This window comes from Dermacentor silvarum, chromosome 10 (assembly GCF_013339745.2).
Source record: "Dermacentor silvarum isolate Dsil-2018 chromosome 10, BIME_Dsil_1.4, whole genome shotgun sequence".
NCBI lineage: Eukaryota > Metazoa > Arthropoda > Arachnida > Ixodida > Ixodidae > Dermacentor > Dermacentor silvarum.
Genome location: NC_051163.1, coordinates 106253035 through 106277873, shown reverse-complemented (window position 1 = coordinate 106277873; position 24839 = coordinate 106253035). Strand labels below are relative to the sequence as shown.

At 44.4% G+C, this 24839-nt stretch overlaps 1 protein-coding gene across 1 annotated transcript in view; it reads left to right on the top strand.

The window, feature by feature from the left end:
- The first annotated feature begins 2597 nt into the window (after positions 1–2597).
- The window catches only part of LOC125941089 (uncharacterized), a 77455-nt gene continuing 55213 nt past the window's right edge, over positions 2598–24839 (top strand). The window contains exons 1-2 of the mRNA XM_049658021.1: positions 2598–2611; positions 2988–3133. Coding sequence (XP_049513978.1) covers positions 2598–2611; positions 2988–3133 — 160 coding nt within the window. The remainder of the gene's footprint in view (positions 2612–2987; positions 3134–24839) is intronic.

Sequence of the window (24839 nt, the reverse complement as noted above, 5' to 3'; positions counted from 1 at the left end):
TTAAGAGAAAACTAACTACAAAAGTAAACATCAAATAACATGTCCCACGGTCGGTACCCTAGCAGCGTAACCTTCCGGACGCTTCAATAAATTTGTGCACAGCAGTGATCATAGAACCCTGACTTGTGCCTAATTAACAGGCCCCAAAAGACAAAATGTTTGGCGCTGTAAGTGCCAAACCCAGATTACTGCTTGGAAATAACAGAAACATTCTACGGAGGGAGGAGAAGCAGTGGCAAGAAAGAAAGAAATGGTCAATAGTCTCGGTTGATTACAAAACGAGCAGGGGTCAGTGATTGATAAACCGGATCTGTGAAGATAAAAATTTAGGTGGAGAACTCTGCAGCGGAAAGTTGACAGCGTCATCTCACATTGGCGTGAAAGACACTTGCTCGTGTTCCACCGAAATTTTAAATGTTGAAAATCGTCTGAAGAAAGTATGGACGAGTCATGGCAACTCAGCAATAAAAGGCGTTTAAATCTAGCTCCTGTTATAAAAGAGAAATCAGGAAGAATATTTATGACCGGACCATTTAGTGATGTCGAAGCGAGCGAGTCAGCTGATTCATTTAAAAAGATTCCACTATGTCCGGGGACCCAGACAAAGCGGACTTCGGATGAATTTTCTCGGGCAAGAGTCTAAATAAAGTTGTTTCTTAAATAAAGTTGTTTCTCTCTCTCTCTCGGGCAAGAGTCGAAAATATACTCAGTAGGTGTGACTGATTATTGGAAGTTAAATGTGTACAGACCGAAAGCGCATCTGTAACAACTATTACCTTAGTCACTGAACATTAGAAGGCTTACATAGAATGCCTGTCTTGCCAAAACGCCTCACCTCCGAGATGTCAACGAAGTGTTCGGTAATACCGCGCAGCTCCTCCTGGAACCTTTTTGATTCGGTTAGCCGAATGGAACCATTATCCGGGGGAACGAGCGCCACAGGCAAGGTACTGACTCCATTCCGAAGGAAACACTCCAGGGGCACGGACTCAGTGGGACGGCATGCCGACCAGGGCGAGCCCTAGCCGGGACCGGAGACTGGCCGGTCTCCGGTCCCGGCCAGGGCTCACCCTGGTCGGCTAGCCGTCCCACTGAGTCGGTGCCCCTGGAGTGTTTTCTTCGGAACGGAGTCAGTACCTTGCCCGTGGCGCTCTAAAGTAGTCTAAATTTAAATGTTTAAATTTCGTGTCGCTATATGCGAATCTGCAAACTTCTTCCTCTTTCAAGTGAGTCACGCGAGCTTTATACAAACATATAAACAACTGCGTGCGGGATTACAGGTTCACATGGTCCACTGCTATTATGAATTCCGCAAGGAAAGCGGAATAACACAAGCGTAGGCCTGAAACGGCGTTTCTTTGTAAGCATGAATCCATGAATTCGAAACATTGAATCCAACATTTCAATTAGCTCAATCAGCATTCTTGATTGACCAAGTTACTTTGCTTGGTATCAGCTCGTGTTCGGCCGCCTCGCATGAGCAAGAAAGAAGCGGTGGGATAGGCGTGCCGACGTGTCCCGCGCAGCAGCCGCGTTCGAAGCTCGTGAACCGACCAACGGCCCATTCCACAGCCCTCTAGGTAAGCGAGCGGACGCACCTTGCCATCCTCCGCCTTTCTCTTGGATAATTTCGATCCCTATAGCGCCCTGTACCAGGCCGCACCACCTCGCGCCAGCATTGCGTTACGGTGTAGGGACAGAGGCCCCGGGCAAGCGTTCCGATAGGCTGGTTTTTATTCTTTTGCACTCGTTTATGACATTTTCGGCTGGTCGTTCCGGAGCGTTCTAGACTTCTCTAGCGAGCCGCCGTGTCTTGGGCCGGTTCAACCAGAGCCTTGCGTTCTGCTGGTTCTTCACGGTCGCTCACCTCTCACGCCGAGCGCTCTCGGGCACTCCGAGCACTGTGGTGCGAGCAGTCTCCGAGATTGAAAGGGCTCGGCCGCTGGATGTGGAAAGCGTTTCCCGCCACGTCATCGCAGTGCAGGGTCACCGCTGTTGGCGACGGCTCACCCTAAGCATGCTGGCATCTAGAGACCGCCGTTTTTCGCGGCAGCGCCGGGAGCTTTAACTGTGGCATTACAGGCCAAATCGGATGGTCGCGCATCTGGTATTGCCCCCCCCCCCCCCCCCCCCGAGAGGAGAGCGTGTTATACGCTAGGTTTGCGTGCTTGTCCTCGGCCTCCGAGTGCGAAGACCCAATATCTGCGCGCCGCTTGGGTTTGGAGGGTGGAGGCGACCAGTCGAAGAGGCCACTAGACTCGGCACTATCACTGGCGACTCGCTCGGCGTCGGACTATTTGAATTAGGGGCCGTGTTTTCTAGCGATTGATTTCAGCCGTCACTTTTTTTCGCACTTCGCCTTTGGCTCGAACATTTTCCAACCGTAGTGACTCCGCTGTTGGTGCTGCAAATTTATTCTCGGCGTAGTTTTCAGCTGACGAAAAGGCGAATCCATCGGCAAAATAAGGCCGTAGCTTTTTTACGCAAATTTAAATTCTGGACATTTTCCAACGGCAAAAAATACCAGATTCTAAAGTTATTTAAACCTACAAACTTTATACCCCTAATGAGGAGAGTTTAGAAACGTATGTGTCGGCATGCGCGCCACACGGTACTGTTCGGCGCAAGCCTATCTATACCAATTTACCATGCAGCTAAACCAGGGACTAACTTGTTCATAAGCACTCCTTATTTGTTATTTTACTGTCACTGCATTATTGTTAAGTACCTATCGCCGCGCTCAACACCTTTGAGTTAGGACTTTGTTTACATGGGAGTTCATTTACATATCCCCTGTGCTGTGTAGCAGGCTAGATATATCACGCCGACCTCTCTGCCTTGCTTCAAATAAGTTCTCTCTCTCTACAAATCCGGTGCTTTGCGGAGCAATTACACGTCACTTATTGTAGTTGAATGTTGCCGAGCACGCTTAAATAGTTCCGCTATGCAGAGAGACGTTGCCCATGCAATTTTACTCTATTTTTCAGCGAGACCTACTTGGTGCACCTCTGCGCGCTCGCCCTTTTCGACCCCTGCCTGAGCCAACTCTTGCCCTCTGCCAGTAGCCGCCACAGCCGAGCCGACGAGTCATCTCGCAAACTCGAAGACAGCTACCCCGAGGAGGTTCTACCAGGTAAGTACTGCAGCAGGTTTCTCTTGGTGGTAACGCGTTTATTGTCATACTTGTGTCTGCTAAAGGTCTTTCACATGTGCCATAACCACACCCCTGTGGCATTTCACTGTTTCAACATATTGAAAAATGCAGCTTAATAAGCTCGATCCGTAGGCAAGTTTGTGTGAATCAGTTGAAATTCCAAACTATCGTTAATATAAAGGGTGTCCCAACTATCATGCACAAACATTTAAAAACATGCAAATGTCACGTAACTGGACAAAACTTAGGGGCTGTTGTTTGCCGTCGCTTGGGGTTCGGAGATTATTTTCTGCATTCCGCCTAATTAAATACTGAGGCTAATTAATGAACCTCATAAACATTTTAATTAGATGAAAGGCGTCAATGAGAAAATTGTAGACCAACATGAAAACTACCGATACACCTACCTGTTGCTCACTACGTGCTCCATAAAAGTGATTTTCCGAACGAGAGAGAAGCCCGCGAGTACACGCAAAATTGCCATGCGACTGGCCGCTCGAGCCACTTTGCGTGTATTCTCGGGCTTCTTTCACGCTCGGAAAAACTGATTTAGCACCTACTGAGCAACAGAAAGCTGTATCGGGAGTTTTTCATGTTTCACTAGAATTTTCTCATTTAAACTTTTCGTCTAATGAAAATATTACCGAAGTTGATTAATTAAGGTCTCGCGCTCTCTGATACCGAAATTCCTCGCGCCACACTTCCACGCGTAATCGCGTGTTTCGATATCCAGAAGTTGATACGTCTTGTACGGAGAGCTTGCTTCAATTTTCCAATTACATTAAGACCGCTTAAGGTCGCCCGTCACCACATGCTCGCCGGTGGGTACGACATGTCTCCGAATGCACTGCCACTTTATTTTAAAGTTGCTATTGAATAATTTTCACTTTAAGTCTTCGTGCAGAAACCCCCCGTACATCCACAAACGCGCCACGCATGGAATTCTTGGCGTTAGCCTAGATGGCACGACCTGTGGAAAGAAGGTGCAACATCGGTTAAAAAAAAAAAAATCACGGAAGAGATTGATACGACCGCATCTCTAGTCATAGGTAGCGGTACAAGGTAGATTTCGAAGGAAAAGAAAAAAAATGATTATACACTTAATACGTTTCATAGGGGATGCCATTGAATCATCATCAGCAGCAGCTGTTGCGCCAGACAGGAGGTAGGCTACGCCTCATAAATCGCTCGTTTCGGAGGTGGAAGTACCGTTTGTCGTAACGTTGCTTCGATACAAATCGAATTATCAACAATGTCCATCTTCAGATGGGTTCTGCCGTAACGCTTGGAAACACTACGAGTAAACGGTTCGAAAAATAATGGCAAAATGACCTCGTTCTTAGCACCGCACCACCATAGCCACTAAGCACCGTGGTGGGGTAATCGTTTTGTCAGATGAACGATTGCTATGAATATAAGCAAAATACAAAGACCATTCGATGTGAGGTGGAAAGTTAGTTCTTGTGCCGATGATAATGTGGATGCCAACAGAGTTCTTTTTCACAAGTGATCGGGCGTCTCCATTGGATTTTAAAGCAAACTTTGACCAGCGCGAAGAAAACGAGACGAAAGACGAGAAACACGAAGAAACACACACGCTTGATCCTCGCGATTCGCCTCGATTTTTTTCGTGCTGGTCAAAGCTTGCTTGAAGATCATGAACCAACTAACTCGCACCAAAGTCATGTTGTGAAACTTTAGTTGCGTATCTAAAATAGCGCCAAGAAGCCGCTCTTCGTTCGAAACCTTTGTGATGTAATCGCTAATGTGAACAGAAGGCAGGACGTCGATCAAAATTCGTGGGGAAGAAAACCCAGTAAATGTGGTTTTAGCGGGGAAAATGTGCCTGTGATTATCTTGGCACCATAAAGTAAAATTATTTAGGTCGGTGTCAAGTTTAGACTGGATCGTGGCAACTGATTTTACAGGATGTGAAGTTGGTCGTGTTGTCCGCATAAACTATGGTCTTGGTCTTGGCAACAGTAGTGGATAGGTCGTTAATAAACATCAAAAATAAAAGGGGACTGGGAATTTGTCCCTGTGGGACCCCTACGTTAATTAGCTTCGATGAGAGATTACCAGTTAATAAAGTAGTTTCTTATTAAGTTTAGTGGAGAACCAGATATGCCGAGGGATACGAGTTGATTAAGAAGTAGTATGCGATAGGTTATGGGGTCGATGGTCTTCGTCAGATCGATAAATACAGATCCCACAATTAGACATCTGTCAATAGCTTGCTGAATTTCTTCAGTTGAAGTAGTGAGCGCCAGTTCAGTTGTACGCTCAGTCATTCATACCTTGGCGAAATCCGAATTGCTCGGGAAACAAAACGTTCAATTTCTACAATTGGCGGATTATTCAAGTGTGGAAAATCTTTTCACTTTACCAAAAACAAGGAAGGATACAAATTGGCCTCTAAATTCTAATTGAAGTCTGATCACCTATCTTGAAAACAGGAGCAATTATGCAAGCTTTGAGGCAGCTCGGAAACGCCCCTGCAGCGAACAATTTGCAAATGATTAGTGCCAACACTAATATTTTATCCGAAAATAGTTTTGCTTTACATGGGATCAATGTCGATAAGCCAGCGCTTGTAGTCTCTAAAGATGTCATGACCTGATTAGCTTCAGCTGCTTTTATTTATTTATTTATTTATTTATTTATTTATTTATTTATTTATTTATTTATTTATTTATTTATTTATTTATTTATTTCAAAATACATTCCCGGCTTCATGAGGAGCATTGAGTAAGGGGGGGGGCATCACACCAAGAATACACGTGAATACCGATAGCCGCAACCACGAGTAGAAATCGTTAGAAAACGGGGTTGGTTACAATTGAAGATGATTAATCATCCCTAGCGTTTTCCGGAATTTAATATTTATTGGTCGATTATTGATGAGCTATTCATTGGCTATCGATTGGCCATCGATGGTTAAGTAGTCCTAACCATGCACAGCTTCGCTAGTTCATAGGGGTATGTGCCATTGTGCTTGGACCCTTTCTGCACTACCGCTAGGATAGGCCCACAATTTTTCCGACGCATCATGGACTTACGGCCGGCTTAAACAGCTCCGCTCCCACGTTTGTTTTCGTCCGTTAGGGAGCACAAGAAAGCAGAAACGTGCCCACATCGACGAACATTCTCATTGCTAGTCATTGCGGTATGTGCGGATGGGAGCAGCAATTTCAAGAAGCTAGTGTATTTTTTAAAGGAATAAAAAAGACCGGTAAGAGAGCTTATTCAGGCATTTATGATTGATAAACAGACATAACGTATGTCAGTAAGTTGTTGCACCACAATTTCTCGAAGTTCCTGGTCGAGCGATTTGCGCATAAATACGGTGTCGCAACATATATAATGTCGAAATTGCAATATCTTTATTACGCGCTGTTTGTATACCTATTTGTTGATGGTAATTATATCCTGTTAGCTCTGTTTAGGACAGGCCGTCACCTAATGCATATTTAGGTAATGTGTCTATCTCGTGAATGAGCAGCATTTTATTTCATTTTCGTTTCATTTATTTCTGAAAGTGCCCAAATACAGCTCTAGGCCTTATTATTGGTGCACTTGTGTTACACGTAGAACAGAAAACAAAAAAAGCAACAGAAAACCTGAAGTAACAGCCGTAAAATGCAACAAAAAATTGAATTACGTCAATGACACAAGTCAGATAATGAGCAAATACAACAACTGAAAATATCAACATCGTAACGCAAGGTATTTGGTTGTGTCACAAGACGTGTTATAGCGTCACAGGGTGCAAGAGGAGTTAACGTAGAAAATGCTGGGATTTACGCAAGTTTGGGCGGGGCACGCAAAACTTTACAGCCGAAAGTAACTGCGGACAGGAAAAGTTGTTATGAATTAGTTTATACAAGAATAAGTAATCGCAATATTTTCGCCTTATTTCTAGGGGTGTAATATTAAACATGCGCAGTACACGCTCATAGGCATAAAATACACGGCGTCCCAGAAATCGATCGTACAGGATACGAATGAAACGTCGCTGAACACATTCCATTTTAGCAACATTGGTCAAATAATTACATTTCTATACAACGAAACTAAACTCTAACTTGGTGCGGTCAAAAGAATACAAGAGAACAACGCAGTTTACATTCGTAAACTTTTTTGTCATTCTCGATACCAGACCTAACTTTCTATAGGATGCATTAACAATGCTTGAAACATGTTGTTAGAAAGTTAGTTGAGAGTCAACCAATATTCCTAAGTCGCGCGCACAACTCGCTCTTTTCAAAGGAATGTTATGAAATGAGTATTTGTATGATAAAGTAGTCAATTTACGACTAAAGGAAACAAGTGTCTTAGTTGGGTTAATAAGCAAAAAGATAGAAGCACACTACTCCGCTACAGAATTCACGTCTTCCTGTAATAATTCAGAATCCTGCGCTGTTTCTATTTCACGGTAAAGCTCAATATCAACGTACAAAAGGAGACGCGAATGACTCAAACAATCTTCAAGATTATTAACAAAGATATTGAAAAATATCGGCGTAAGATGGACCCTTGCGGAAGACCGGAAGTTGATTCATAAGGCAAAGAGTATTTAGCACCAACGCGAACATAATTTAACCGAGTGGACAGGTAATCTTTAATCAGTGAGCACAGGCTGGCACTAACACCGTAACTCGGGAATTTATGGATAAGAAGGTCGTGAGAAACATAGTATGCTTTTGACAGGTCGAAGTATATATACTGTGTCTAACTGCCTCCGATTAGCAACAGTGGGTGGGGCAGCATCAAGAAAAGAAACAAGGTTTGTTTCCAGAGACCTGCCTTAACAAAGCCATGTCGGCATATACTAATCTTATGCTTAAAGAAAAATGACAGATGTGTAAACTTCGCTATTTCAAGCACTTTTGAAAACTGAGACAAGAGGAACACGCGGCGATAATTTTTAATATCGCTCACGCTGCCACTTTTATGAATTGGCCCAACTATTGCATTCTTCCAACAAGAAGGAAACGCTCTCGTACGCAAAGCAAGATTAAAGATGTGCGTAAGGAGAGCAACAAAAATAGAACCTTTGATAACAAAACTTGGTATTCGGTCGTAAGCAAGAGAATACTTTGGTTTCCACTTACTTAGGCCGATGCGATATCGTGTTCTGAAAAAAAAAAAAGCCGGCAGATCCCACTACCTGTGGGAATGGCTGTTATGCGAAGCAGTGTGCGGGGAGCCTACAAAGTTAACGAAACGACCATGAGAGCACCAAGACATAGGCGGCTGTTTCATGACATTCACGTCTTCAAGAGTCCTCAGTAGTCCCTTTCGGAATGCCTAGGATAGCTTAAGGCGAAAGCCTTAGCCGTGTTCATGACTGACTTCGACCATTAGCATTTAGACTTTTCCTTCACTTAGTACCACATCCGAACCCATTCATTGGTTTTTGAGTGTTATAATCTTTTTTCGCTGAGTCATTGTCATTTTTGCTGAGTGATGGTCATGACTATGGCTCTTACCACCAACTTTTAGTGCTTCCTTCATTTAGTACCCAAGTCAGAACCCATTTCAGTGGTTTTTGAGTGTTAATCTTTTTTTGCAGATTTTTTCTGAGTCATTGTCATTTTTTGCCGAGCCATGCTCATGATTATGACTTCTACTGTTATCCTTTAGTGTTTACTTATTTAGTGCCCACGTCCGAACCCATTTTAGTGCTTTTAATCTTTTTTGGTGAGTCATTGTCATTTTTGTTTAGTGATGCTCATGGGTATGACTTGTACCATTATCTTTTAGTGTTTTCTTCACTTCGTACCCACGTCCGAACCAATTTCATTGACCCGCCGTGGTTGCTCAGTGGCTATGGTGTTGGGCTGGTGAGCACGAGGTCGCGGGATCGAATCCCGGCCTCGGCGGCCGCATTTCGATGCGGACGAAATGCGAAAACACCCTTGGCTTAGATTTAGGTGCAAATTAAAGAACCCCAGGTGGTCCAAATTTCCGGAGTCCCCCACTACGGCGTGCCTCATAATCAGATAGTGGTTTTGGCACGTAAAACCCCATAATTTTCATTGGTTTTGAGCGTTAATGTTTTTTCGCTGGGTCATTGTTATTTTAGGCGCCTGTTTTATGACCTACATGAAACGCATGTCATGATATTCATGTCATGATCTGCCATTTATGTTTGTCATACACTGTTGTGATACTGAGCCAATTTTGGTACCTACCAAGTTAACGAAACGACCATGGGAGCACCAAGACGTAGGCAGTTGTTTCATGACCTACGTGACACACGTCAGGATATTCATATCATGACCTATCATTTACGTTCGTCATACACTCTTGTCATAGCATACCAACTTTGGTAGATACCAAGGTAACGATACGACCATGAGAGCACCGAGACGTAGGCGGCTAGATAGATAGATACTGTAAAACTGGCAAATGTTCGCCAAGAAATGCTTCCCATTAAACATGAGATGTTGAAATGGTCACTGAAGCTATACTGCGAGTCACGAGTGCTAGGAGCATCCGCTGTGTTCAAGAAAGCCAAGAAAACATGTTCAGCGAATGCATTGGCGATATTGTCGCAGTTTATAAGAATGCCACGAGAAGGATGATTTATGACAATAATTTCGGCCCGCTCAGAACCCTGATGTTTTGCATAGGTCCAGAAACGTTTGGCATCGCATTTTACGCGCTCTACGACGAACTTAATGTATGCATCACTGTCTCTACGCATTAGGCGTTTCGCCTCGCTTCGCAAGGCACTAAATTCTTGTGCCACCCCGATGATTCTTGTTTTCTTGAACTTCCTATGGTATCTTAGGTTTTTACGAAGGAAACCGCGCAATTCCTTAGAAAACCACTTAGGATAGCGTGCAGGGCGAAACGCCTTGCAGAGAATGAAGGCTTCCAAAGCACATTAACATTATCAGTAAGCATGCTAACTGCTTTGTTGACATCTGTGGCACGGTACTATTCAGACCAGTCGGCATCATTCAAATAATGGTAAAGACCAAGATAGCCACCGTTCAGAAAAACAAATGAGCGAACAGGCTCGCTCGACACATAAATCGCCTCTAGAAAAACTGCTAATTCGAGGGGAACAAGCCAATGGGGAACAGCACTAAACAGCCAACAGCAACAGAAAACTCAGTTCCCCTTTCCCCCTCCCCAGGGTAGCCAACCGGGCACGTCCTTGGTTAACCACCCTACCTTCCTCTCTTCGTTTTCTCTCTCTCTCTCTCAGTAACACAGAAATTAGCCAGAATCAGATCTAAAACATTTCTAGCGGCATTTGGGGCCTTGTTAAACTACGTTAATCCGAGAAATTCGATAAAGAACAGCTCATCACAGTGAAGGGATTATAAAGATACGGATGTCGCGCGTGAAGAATCCCAAACAATAGACGGAACATTGAAATCGCCAGCTATCAGGATATTATATTTTGCTACATCAATAACTACAACTAAGTCATTCATACGCTCACAAAACTGCACGTTACTTATGTTAGGAGGGAAGAGGCTGCGAAGACCAAACATTTTTTGTCGCGTTTAACAGGAATTTCAACCCACACAGTTTCTGGTATAATCTCAAGGTCTGTACGACTTAGAACGCTAAGATTGTTCCGCACGGCAATTAGCACACCGCCACCGTATTTAAGCATTACCTTTCCTGAAATGCCTTCGCATTTTGCATCGCTGGCTTTTTGATAAGGCCCGGTTTATTTTGACGCCAAGATTGTAGCTGTTTGCCTCCTTGAACATTTCGCAAACAAGGTGTGGCCTACATATATGTACTTTCTTTAAATTCAAGGACACCTGCCTCAAGCAAGAGTCCAAAACGCAACAATTATTCGGTGCAGCCTCGTTTGGCGATATAGCACTAACACTTTAAACCATATTAAGATATTTTAAAATTTTTACCTAACCTGTGCCATGACTGCTCGTTTTAGATAAGCTCCAAGTGCACTTTAAAGTAGTACAAAATCTTGTTTAGCTTCGGAAATTTGGCAACTTCGTGATTGAATTTCCAGAAACAATTTCGGGGAGTTTTGTAAGAACTTTGCATCTTGCATGTTAGGATATTGCTGTTGAAGATCGATAGATTTTATGGCTCTTCTTTACATAACGCAAATTTCACTTACATTAGTTAAATTGGGGAGACCCTTGATGCCTTTATAGCATGTATTCGAAAATGGAAATCAGATTTGCCCTAAGTAAAACTTCCTTTTAACTGAGCTTCCCGATTTCCAACTAAAAGAATGAGTGTATGTTATTAGGCCTGGGGATTATATACTGGAAAGCCACGTGAGTTCGAAATGAAATAATGAAGAGCCAGCTCGAGAAGCGGCTCTTAAGCGTTCCAAGTGGGCCGTGTAGCAGACGATCAGATGACGAGAATAGACAGCACTGTGCATCGGTGGGTTTGATAAGATAACAGAATTTCTCAGCATATAGTTTAAAGACGGCGCATCTATATATACTCTGCATGATTGCGCCCTTGCATCAAAATATTTTTCAGCTCTTCACTCGTTTCCAACGTCTAAGCATATTGCTGTCGCCGAAAAACGCAGGAATGAAGGCAGTGTGACCGAAATGGCGATAGTTCTTTATTATATTTTATAAGGCGGTGCTAACTCTTCTTGTCTTCTTTCTTATTTTTTTCAGAAGAAAGAACATGAAGACAACCGGTAAGTCCTCAAGCATTTTGCCTGCCATTCTCTCCCGCTACCACCGCGCACAATCTTCGATTCGCACAATCGATTTAGGCCACAATCGCCCGTATACTTGCCAGCGCCAACTAGCTCTTTGGGATGATCACTGCGTCTGCAACACTACGTACCACATGTGCAGCTTGTGACGTGGATTCTGTGGTTGACATTGAAATAACACAAATAAGTTTTACAACTCTTTATGCGTGTAATACAACGCTTCGCTGTTTGTAGTCTCCAACGAGGTCCATTGAAGCAGCCGCAATGTTTTTGTATGTAATGACTAATCCCCTTTACTTAAGTGGGTGACATTTCGATCTCGGCACTTGGTTCAGGAGTTATTGCAGCTGACGTGTTCATGCGTGTGCGAAGCTTGCAGTCTGCCAGAGTTACGTTCTCTGTTCGTGGTCGTAGTCCAGTTACTTTCGTGAACAGCTGCGTTTAGCATCCTCTGAAATAGAAGTTGCGAAAATCCTAGTTTTTCTAAAGAAATGTGTTTTTCATACTGGCACGTCTTGCACGGACAATGTTCGTTCATTTGAAGTGTACGCGAGGCTTCAGGGGAAAATATTATGTCGCTTGGGGACCTAAGTATTTGCTTGAGTGCGCAGTCGGGAGAGGAGAGCGTTGCGACCTTGACGAAATTGGCATACTATAGCCCATACTATACAATAGTAAACCATACTGCATATAATTAGCAAGCGCTAAATGCTTATAAAGCCGCGTTCCGTTTCCATGGCTTCAGTATCGACTGACGTTTATTCGAATTTCAGCACTCATTTTGTTGCTTTTTGTTCCCTAGAATATACCCCCAAATATTACGAATTTGTCGTAGAATTTCGAATTTATAACGCGCATTTCAAACTGCTTTTGAGCAGGTATCTCGTGCCTTTCTTCTCTGGGACATGCATTTGGTCAGTGCACATTTGCGTTAATTTCGTGAAAATTTTGAAGCCAGCATGGAAAACGTTTTTGTTCTTTCATTCTGGCTTTTTCATGGTTTTATGTTAAATTGTTCCACATGCGTTGCGGTTTTACCCCCACACAATCGTGCTTGCTGTTCGCTATCGGCAGTACCCGGTATCGGTATATTAACGTACTTATTCATATCTTTAAGATATTGAATAACAATAACTGCTAAGAATAACGCATTTATTACTTGAGAAGCTAGCGGATATACCAGCCAAGGTTTGTTATTCTTCCGCATTGACCTGTTCAGCAATGTGCAACGTTCAGCAATCTGATCCATACATCCCCCGCAGATGCTCAAGCATTCCTGCAAGCAGGCACTGAAGAATAAGGCAGACACATCTTACCTTTCCTACGGAATTCTTTAGATGCTGCTAATGATGGAGCTGCAGGTATTCACGTGTGCTATCTCTATGCTTGTTTGTGCAACAATTCTGTTAAATATACTGGCTATTGTCGCCACGTGCTTGCATGTCAGCTGTTCCACTACCTACACTTTCCTTCAAGCGATGCTTGATTTCCTAGTCTTTGCCAGATATCTTCATCATCATGATCACCATCAGCTTAATATTTTGTGTACTGCAGGACGAAGGCCTCTCCCTGCGATCTCCAAGCCCTGTCTTGCGCTAGCCGATTCCAATTTTCGCCTGCGAATTTCGTAACTTCACCACACCACCTAATTTTCTGCCGTCCTTCGCTTCGCTCCCGTGGCACCCATTCTGTAACTCTAATGGTTCACCGGTTATCTATCCAACGCATTACATGGTCTGCATAGCTCATATTTTTCTCTTACTACAATATCGGCTAAAGCAGTTTGCTCTCTGATCCACAGCGCTGTCTTCCTGTCTCTTGTCAACCAATTTTCGTTCAATCGCTCCTTATGCGGTCCATAACTTATTCTCGAGCTTCGTTCGAACCTGTAATACATAGCATAGTAATATCTAATATACTTATATATAATATACTAATATACTATAACATATTATATAATATAATATATAATATACCTGTAATACATAGCATAATTTACATAGCACATGTAAATTTGGTAATACCTTCCGTATGCACTCGGCAGAATGCACACGGAAGAGTACCAGATATATACCTAGTCAAAGCTCGGATAATGGGCCATCGTTTCTATCTCTGCAAAGAGAGATTCCAATATATCTTTTTTAGATGCGGAGCATCTTATAGCGGCGGCCTGTCCCGCGGCGTCGTTGGCGTCGGCGTCAGTCCGCACCTCTCCTCATTCTCTCCACGCCAGCTGTGCGGTAACGCCTCTCTCCTCCTCTCCACGCCATCTGTTCGATAACGCGCTTCTCCCTCCGTGTCTTCTCATCCGCCACCTGTGCGATAGCGCGCGCATGCGCGGCTCTCTCTCTCCTCCTCCTCTCCGCGCCAGCTGCTTATATAAACCCGGTGCCGCGGCGATGTCCCGAATAGCTTCTCTCCGAGTTTCTGATGCCGTGGCTTTTCAGACCCCATCGCGTTAACCAAATAGTTTACCATCCCTGCGTGCGCCACTCAATGTTTACAAAGCCAGCGAACTCTGGAGCATGGGAGAAGAGCGTAGTAACCTCTATAAAACACATTCCACACCGGGGTTCTCCAAACTACGGCGCACGGCCAGCAGTGGTCTTTCTGTTAAATGGCAGACCTGCAAGCGTGCCGTTATTCCTCACAAAGGTAGTCGCGCTTCCGCCTGATGATAGGTGGCTTCTCCACAAAGCCTTCCCAGTTGCTCTTCTTTCTTTACAAGATCACGCAACCTCGTGCGAGAAGTGCCGACGAGTCGGTAGACATGGGACCGTGGCCTGAGAAGCACCGATTGGCTCGTGCAACCCCACGTCGCGTGGGGCGCGTGTGGGCCTAGCAGCTCGAAACGTCGCTAAAGCCTCAAGCTTTTAACGATTAGATTAAGATTAGCAAGTCTTGCTGGCACTATAAACGAATTTAACTGATTCATGAACTTGACCAGATAATTCAGTAAAATTGGAAAGCTATTCACTTACTCAGACGAGAATCTTGGATAAATTAAGTACACATATTTTTCGTGCGTAGCAAACACATGTACTTTCGTTGAAAATGCCCGCGATGCCCAGCAGGAATTGTTTTTGATAAAAAATAGGGCCACAGTACGCATTTCTTTCCGCCTACTCGTTCACGTGCTGCGGTAAGCTGTCATATTATGACTGGTAGCTTAAAAACAAAAGTGTGCAAACATTGCACTCTTTTGTGTAGAAACACAATAGGCACTTGGCAACTTGAGAAGCTAAAGACCGCGTAACGAGAGACAAAAAAGTATTGCCTAACGTTACGTGACTACGAGGACAGTACGTGGTATTGAATAGAACGCTTAGGGGAGCAGGCGACATTGTAGTGGACGTTAAGAGATATAAATACAGCTTCGAAAATCATACAATGCATGTGGCAGACAACCGGCGGTTGATTAAAGTTTGAGCAGTGGTGTCACGGAAAGGAACGTGAAATCAGTAAATTTATAAAAATAACATCAATTCGGCTAGCGCAAGACACGAGTAAGTGGATATCAACTTGTGCTGACTCCGATTTGCGCTAGTCAGACAATGCAAAGCGATATATTTGTGCGTTATTTTTACTGGCCAACATCGTTCTTAGTCATTAACTTAAAACAATCCAAATTATGTTAAAACTTATTTCTGTTTTCGTGAGTTTTTTGTGCCTTGGTTCAATTAAAGCTGTCGGACGTTTACTCTATCGACATTGAGGTTATTCCTACGTGCACTAGAAGGCTTTTACTTATGTTCAATTTGTATTATGCCAGAACTACAAAGTGTTGTTGTTCTGTCACTTGGCTATCGCTTGTAGCCACCTGCCTCCATTTTTTTAATCCCACTTGAAAGTTGTAATGAAAGGCTTACTTTTAAAGTATGCAGATTTGGTCACATAGCTATCTAGCAATTTAGTAATGGCCCAGACGCACTTATCTTTAAACCAATCAAATGGATACAACACAACAATAAATTGCCTTAGTTTGCCATGTGAAAATGCTTGTGCGCACCTGAAGATATCTCCTGTCATTCACCTTCTTCAGGAGCAAAATATTCAGCCTGGCAACGATTATCGTTCACAAGTAGCATATCTGCAAACCAGAGCAACTGAAATTGCACGACTGCGGTCGCATAGAATGGCGACTTTTCAAATGCGAGCTGGGGCAGCACTTTGAAGCCTAATTTTATTAAATAAACTCATACTCCACAAACAGACCTCATAGGTGTTATGTAAAGCATACCAACAAGTTCGCATAACGTCGTGCGGATGTCGTTTATAAAGTTGCTGTTAGCTGCGGTCACTTTTAAGCAGTGCTGACAGGGCGTTACAGCAATCAGACACTGAGCATAAAGCTTCCTTGTGCGGCGAAACACCGTCATTTTCGTTGCAATGTCGCCATTGCAAGTGCACTGTGAAATTCGCAGACAGTGCGGTGTTGTTCACTCCTAAAAACAGTGAGGCTCGCCTTATGCATGGTCGAGGCTTGGCAGGTTATTTATAAAAGTGGTGGCGCGTGCGTAACTCAAGCCTCGATACACAAAGGGGTATTCTGCCTTATATAGTTAAGTCTTTGGCGACTGCCCGTACGTGCCCGTGATTGGAAACTTGAAGATAATTGATTCTGTGTGTGTCATAATTGTGTAATAATTTATATCATGTAGTGAGCGTGTATGTGTACGTTTTCTGTTTTTTATGTCCGGGTTTGTCCTCCTACCTTTCTTTAATTATTCATGAAATCACAAGTTGTCTACACTACCTTCTCAATGGAAATGCTACAACATATGGCCGGCTGGCCTTGTGAAACGTAAACACTACGGGAAAAATCAACACGATTTCATGAAAATACCGAACCCAGTGACACACCTGCCCATTAATAAGGAATGGTGACGTTTCCCAGACCACCTCACCGTCATGTAGATATCGGCTCAGTGCAAAAAAACAATCTTGTGTCCCGCCATCAATGTTTGTGAGTATTTTCAAAAACATAGTGGAGGCTGGGAACCGGCTTTAATAATGGGTATTAAGGAGGGTCCCTGTCAGAAACGTCCAATACAAATACCTATTAAGTGGCCAGGAAATCGTTAACCTTTATCTATACAGGTTGTTTATTTTTAAGTTTTAAGGAATTTATAGAAGTCTCGATCCTGCGGCAGGTAGTTCAATTTTGTCATTGGGCAGGGTTATTCGATGAGGCGGACATTAGTAGCATGGGAAATCGAAATACATATTCAACTAATTAACTAAACTTCACGAATAATTTTGCTTACTTACGAGACATATTGCAATTTACAAATAGCAGCCGGCGAGCTTGTCAGGCGTATCCTCTTGGAATGAATTTTCAGAATGACACCAGTTTAGAAATATGCGCCATCAAACTCACCTTAAAGATGCACTGTTTTTTCACTTATTGGAGTGATATAACGTAAAATGATTCCAAACTGTTTTGATTCAAATTCCTGCAATCAGCCTCCACTATTGGTCAAAACATTTTCGGGCCACTCCCAACTTCGCCTGTCTGTCACGCGACATCATGAAACCACGACAACTCGCCACGTCAAAGTGACATGTACGCGAAAAAAATGCATTAATATGCCGAACAAAAACTGAAAATTTTTCTGAATAGCCACAGACTGCCCCGTTCCGAAAGGAATAGAAGATGGCTAAGGCCCTCGCTACTCGCACCTGCCGGTGAGCATGTGTTTATTTGCGCATGATAAACCTTCTTGCGCGGCAGTAAAACGTTATCGAGCCCTTTCGGCATGCATACGACATCGCTCTGCCACAGCCGCTGGATAAAAAAAAATGTCAGTTTCGCCCTAAGGGCGATACAATGAATGCGATAGCAACACAGCAATGCCATACGAAGTAAGGTGAGCGGCTTTGGTAGCAATATGAATTGTAGTAAACATGATCTGATTAAGTAAGCAGGTGTGCTCCGGCGTAAGTACACCGACATGAAGAGAGACTCGATGACCACGAGAAGGCGCGTGTGAAACGGTGGTGTTGATGAGAAGCGCTGCCCGTGAGCAGCGCGTGCGAAGGGACACACCTGTAGCGCTGCACTGCCGATCCGGGCAGCATTGCATGTGTAGCGTGCGTTGGAAAATGTGGCCCGACTATTACTAACTGAATGAACAAGCGTGGTGTGAGCACGCACAAACATGAATAGATCACACTGAATGACTGCAGACAACGACTGTCAAAACAACGGCAGCAAGCGCATATACGCCGCAGCGGGCGAAGGTACGTGCGGTCTATCGCTTCAACGGAAACTGAGCGGCGAATGCACAGCGCATAAAGGTCAGAGCAGTGTGGAGATAAGAGACGGTGCGGGTCGAGCGACGAGCGCGGTTGTTGGCTGAGTAGAAGTGCGCCCCCCCCCCCCCCCCCGCTCCCTCCGGCGCTCGCTTCCCGCTTCCTTGCTTGCGCGTGGGAGATTGAGTGGGTTCGCTCTCCGTGACAGCGTGCGTCCCCGCACGCTTCCGCTCGGGCATACGGCGCGCGGCGAAGATTATATCTATACGGAACCTCACGGCGACGGCGACGACGACGGCGACGGCAGAAATCCGGTGGAAGTGTCCATATAATTGCTATCGCAATAAAAAGGTGCGGCCTGCCGCGTGCATGGAAAACGGTGTGATCCGCCGCGGCGCCACACGTCGGGGGCTGTTGTCTGGCATCGGCATAGCAAATGCGTCTGGAACGCGCTTGGAACGCCGTCGCCCCTATTTCTTTGCGTTTAGCGTGGTGCCAGTTTCCGCAATACTAAAACTGTATTTTACGCACTTTCCAGCGAATGCATTTAAGCCTCTATAGAGCCGCTTTGCATCTACCCATCGAAAATAATTTCATGCACCACTGGAATGACTTACCATATGCACTTAAATTATCATCACCTTTGCATGCATATAAATATCAACTTAAAATTGTATAAGTAGTTGTCCTCTTAGACACTTTGTACATAAAGTGTGTACTTCATTTGTTCTATAGGTTTGTACAATTCTTTGTATTATTGGTATTCTATTGTATTGTTTGTATTGGTTTGTATTACTTACATGTATGACTCCTTGTATTTCCACTACTACGTTCACAATTTATTTACTTGTGGATTGCATATTATTTATACTCCTCTATCAATTAATCATTTTGTAATCTTCTTGTTAACCGAGGGTCCCGCCTTCGCCTGTATACTACTAACAACCAACCATGCATCTCATATCAATAATAAACTGAAACTGAAACTGACAGCTAGTCGCCACAGACTTAGCGCTATTTGGCCATACCTCGCCCTTGCACAAATTTAATAATCATCGCCAATGCTTTACGAATGGGGTCGCAGCTTCCCAGCGTCCTAAACTGATGTGATCTGTTTCGCTGGTTCAATGGCCCAACCTAATACCGCCGGTAAATGAGAGGGGGTGGCTAGATTTAGGACGCGGATGCATGCATAATACAGCCTTCGTCGAGAAGTTTTGCAAGCTAAATTAACCTACTGTTGCCTACTGTTGTTAACTGGCAATGCAGTGACCGCTCGTTGTACGTGGCGAGCATGGTCATCCTACTGTGCATTGTAGCCCTGGCGCTGGGCTACATCTTCGTGACGACCAAACGTAAGTGAAAAACTTCAAGCTTCGTTAAACGGCGTTATGAAGGAGGGGAGGGGTATACGACTGAAATACTGCGTGTCGCTTGGTAGACTGCCATAAGTTTCTGCACATGAACGTGTGCCACGATAACGAGCTCAAATGGCTGGATGGCGCTCTTACGTTCTGTGCTTACGAAGGCTTTCAAGAGTATACAGCGGGCTGGGTTTTATGAAGGCGAGTGTATCTTTACAAAGAAGGCGCTTTGTTCCTGTGCAGATGCGCTATTTAGACGTTTGTTCATTCGGTCGCTGACGCAGCAATAATTAGGAGGCCCTGTGAATAGTTTTAAATGAAGCTCGCATTACGTGTGAACTTGTCCGCTGGTCGGCGACACGTGGTACGAGCAATACAGGACTATCGCACTACTGTCGGCAAGGTGCCCCACCTAACCTAACCTAAGCTTAACATAACACAACCTAAACTTATAAAAAATCGAATGAGTGAAATTGTTTTAATGCTCCCGCAATATTGAGCCCGAATAACTGGTTGACGCTCATATGTGCTTTGCGTTAGATTGCTTTTAAGAGTATACAGTGGGTTCAGTTTCAAGAACACGTGTGTATAGGAACACCTTATAACTATATTAACTATAACTTGGTTGTTTAGGAAGTCCTGGAAGTTGTGTATCTAAACCCGTTTCTGGTGTGTTCTGGTGAGTGTTCTGGTGAATATCAATGCATCGTTTCGAATGTGCTTTCAAAAGATGCCAGAAATGAGGCGTTTTATAGTGAAGTAGGGAATCCACCAAGCGTTCGCATTCTTTTTTACCTATAAGCCCTTCAAAGAAATGCGACTATTTCAAGGAAATGTGACCTGCGTTTTTGAAAGATTTATAAATTTGTATATCGTAAAAAATATTAGCGGACGAGCGCTGTAATAGTATGTGTAGGTTATCCCTGTTTAGTGAACCTTGCAACAGTTTCCAAATAGTGCACCGCCAGAAAAAAACGCATATTGCGTTTTAGGAACGGAAGCGATACAGCTACCTCTCATTTTAACGATGTGATGCGCATTGTGGTCAGCGCGGCCTGAGAAATAGTCTGACAAAAATCTACACCCAACAGTCAGATTACCAAAGGCATGCATCGCCACATAATATTATAATAGGTACGTGACTAGTTTCCAAGGGCTATTTCTACCAGACATTTTAATGCGTAAATTCACGCATTGCTAAAAGCTCCTCCATCGTTACAGAGAGTTCCGGCAGAGATAGTGACATATAGTAGAAAGCTGCACAAAGTATATTTATTCGTCAATTTTAATTCAGAAATTTGTGTCATGCTTTTTTAGGGCCTTAAGGCTTGCGCTTCTAGAACTGATTAACGACTGAACACATCCTATTTCTGGTAAAACGGGAATATCATGGTGTTCGAGGTCAAAGGAACGGTGCGGGATTAGCAGCTGCTGTGGTCCGATTCGTGGGGATTGCATGTCTGCCTGCAGTACATGAAGTGAGCCTCCATAGTGTAGAAAAATTGGACAAAATTTTCATCTTGACGTATATCTGGTTGGAAACATATTGAAAGGCGTCTTATAACTTTACCTGTATTGCTTCACAATTGCGTTCAAGGTGACGGCCCGACATCGACGGCCATATCGACTGCGGGGACTACAGCACTGCTGGAGACAACAACCTCGACGACCACTAAAATTCCAGACAGACCAGGTGAGAGTTGAGAACACGACGCATCGCAAAGATTCGCGGAGCGATAATAAATAGTAGCGGGAATTAGATTGTGGCGGGATCAGCATACGTGTCAATGGACGGCACGTTAACCCACACAACACAAAGAGAGCACATGCATAGATGGGTTCATGCACAACACATAGTGCTTCCTGTGTATGTATGTGCCTCTTTTGTCCATCAAATGCGATCTCGTGCATCAGTGAGGTTTTATTACGCGCGAGCGTATACGACTGACTGGGGTGGTTTAAAAAAAAAGTATTGCAGTTTCATACGAGCGCAGCACGGCCATTTGCTTTACGTGGTCAATTGTCATTATTTGAAACAGTTGCTTACAGTTGCTTTGATCTCACTAAACATTTTCTTATTTATATATTGTTATTGAAATATGATTGATATATTATTTGATTTCTATGTTGCTTAGGCATTACTCTGGTTGCTTTATATATTCATGCATATCTAGCTCAAGCACTCGCGGGATCGAATCCCGGCCACGGCGGCCGCATTTCGATGGAGGCGAAATGCGAAACCGCCCGTGTACTTAGATTTAGGTGCACGTTAAAGAACCCCAGGTGGTGCAAATTTCCGGAGTCCCCCACTACGGCGTGCCTCACAATCGGATCGTGGTTTTGAGACGTAAAACACCACAATATATTTTTTTTTACCTCAAACTCGTTGTTGCGCTGGTACAGCACTACAACATATTTGTCAGAGCATAGACATAGGCGACCGGCGGGAACCAAATATTACGGGTTCTGCCCGCGCTTGTCAACTTGCAATTTTGCACCCTCTAACGAAGCATGCGCACTGTGTCGAGCCATGGCATTGCACATGCGCCTCTTCTCGTTCACATGGGCTGATGTTCAATTCAACCACTTCTGGCCAGCCCGCTCAAAAGAATCATCAAGAGAGTGACATGTGTTGCACCGAGAAACTGGACGTGGGTTTCAGCCCGGTGTGATCACTGCTGAACGACAACGATCTGCTAGTGTAATCTAAATCTTTTCACTCTGTCACGGACGCAGGCCCAAAGCGGGCGTATTGGCAGGCACACAATCCGGACAGCACGCGCATGTGCAACACTACGTCTTCACACCAGACCAGTATTGTTGCAAGCCAGTTTGGCACACGCTCGCAGATATCACTTTGTCACTGCCTGTGCATATTTTACGGGTATGTGTACGAGACCGCGCAAAATTCTATGCTGGAAAGGAGCGCTCAAAAGGCACTGCTACAAAGTTTCGAGGGCATGGAAGCGTTTGCGATCTGCACGTGCACGTTGTTATTAATCGGGGATCTAAATAAATGGGCAAATTATTCCGCTGCCTGCAATCGGCAGCCAACAAGCTCGCCCAGATCACTCGCTCTATCCTGCAGCTTGCGAGGACACGTGGATTATGTCCCGCTGATGGCGTCATAGACGCGCAGGATAGTCAATAGAAGCCAACCTTTGATCACTTTGCTATGATTGAATTACGCCTGAAAGAAGCCTCGCACACGCCAAGCCAAGCCTTTTAATCTTCAGTATTATATTATTTTTTAATCCTATACGCCTAATGGAGCTTTAAGGGAGTTTAGGGTTTAGTTTTGTGTCTGGGAAAGAAAGGAATGAAAACAAAAAGAAATGTGGGGGTGAGCCCGTACCACCATAAGCTGTAACGGGCAAAAATAGCCAATGTAAACATTAAACAAAAGGGGTTATCGTCGCCAATAAAATGAGGGAGCTTCAGTTAAATTTCCATCGCTTGCTCTAGCCACTTCCTCGAGCCAAGCATGTAAGTTTGTAATAAGTGCAGCGGTTGTGAAATAATGAAGACACCGGCTATTGCTATGGGCACCGCGCTACTCAGAGTTAACGTTATGAGCATTAATGAGAGAAGTATTCGTTGTGAAGTTTACATATCCGTCATCAATAGATCCTCTTCCCACTTCCGTGGAAATGCAATCACGTGTGTTTGGTTTTAAAAGAAGTGTTCCAGGGACCCTATGAAGTCATTTTTAGCGCTTAACTGCTCGCTTGCAATACCAACTGCTTTCCGATACGGCAGGTCGTCTTACAAGGGGTATGTTTCAGCATAATAAGCACTGTAGTTGAGGCAGGGGGGTAATTGCGACGCGTAAGCAAATACTTATTAATGAGATTTGCATTATTTATCTACCTAAGCCGTTTTGAGCCTGTCTGTCTGTTCGTCCGTCCGTGGTGTTACGCCGACCTAGTGGTTCAAGTTACCTACCAGGGTGGGCTAATCGCTATTTATGTATTTATTTATTTTACCCTCAAGCGCACAGAGCTTTACAGAGCTTTGTGCTCGTTGTCATGATGCCGTCGTAATCGTCAACCTTTTCATTCCAGCTTCGTGATCCGATTCGCGTCATGTTGCTTCGTACGCCAACCCTAGCGTTGTCTAAACCCTCGGGCCACTATGGAGGTGCTCGTAGTCCTGATGCCGTCAACACCCTCGCTCAGCTTTGTCATCCTACTCTCGTCATGCCGCCTTTGTCACGCAGTCGTGATGCATTCGTTGTCATACCGTTTTCTGAAGGCCGTCGTGGTAGTTCTGCAGCTTCGCCATTCAACTCTCTCGTAAACCCATCGTCGTCATCAATCTGTGTGCTACCTGACCTGGTTTGTTTCTCTTGCGTTTGTGCAGCTTGGTGCGACCAGTGAAGTGTACCGAATGGCCTTACAACGCTGTCACCGCTCTCTTGTCCTACACCGCAATGATGCCATCGTGGCTGTTCCATATTGTCAGATTGCCCTGACGCTGTCTTCGTCAAGCCATCGTCGTCGCCCAATCGTCATACCATTGCCATCATGCCGTCGTCGGTAAACCGCCTTCGTCGTTCCATGGACCTTATTCCTCCTCCGTCATTTTATCGCAATCATGCTGCTGTCATTAAATTGTAATTATCCCGCCATTGTGGTAGCAGCAATATTGCGTCGACGTCAACCAGTCGCTGTCATGCACCCATTATTTTTAAATAATTGTCAGGCCACCGTGGTCTTTTCATCGTCGTTATTCGCCATACCGTCGTCGTCATGCCATCATCGTCACGCTGTCGTCATTATAGCATCGTCATTATCTGAGAGGTCATACCGCCTTTGTCGTTTCACCGACGTTATTGCTTATTCATCATTCCATCGTGGTCATAGTGCCTTCGCTGTTCCGCTATTCTTCGTCATTTCATCGTCGTCACTGCGTCCGCTTCATACTGTCAGCGTCATAACGCCATGCTCATGGTCAACCTTGGCCAGCGAGACTGACAAACAAGAGTTGTCTGCTAGCATGTAGTCGAAGCAACGAAAGTCTGATAATTACCACTAGAGATTTTAAAACGTGACTTCAGCAATACAATGTGCAGCTACATTGCTTGAATATAAGACGAGCGTCCGGTTTGCTACCCTACACTATGGGTAAGGGAAAGGGGGAACATAAAAAGAGGCAAAGAGGGAGAGAGTCAGCACTGAACACACGTGCGACGATGTATAGGGACACTATAAGTGGTCTCTTAAACCAGTGCACTTCAAATACTGTACTAACGCACGCATCGCTTTTTTTGTGCCAGTGACGGGTGTAGCCACGCTCCGAGTATATGACTAGGAGAACGGTCTCGAGTCCAGTCAGATTAAAGTTGTCCTGAGAGAGGCGTTGTACGTCGTAGCGAGGA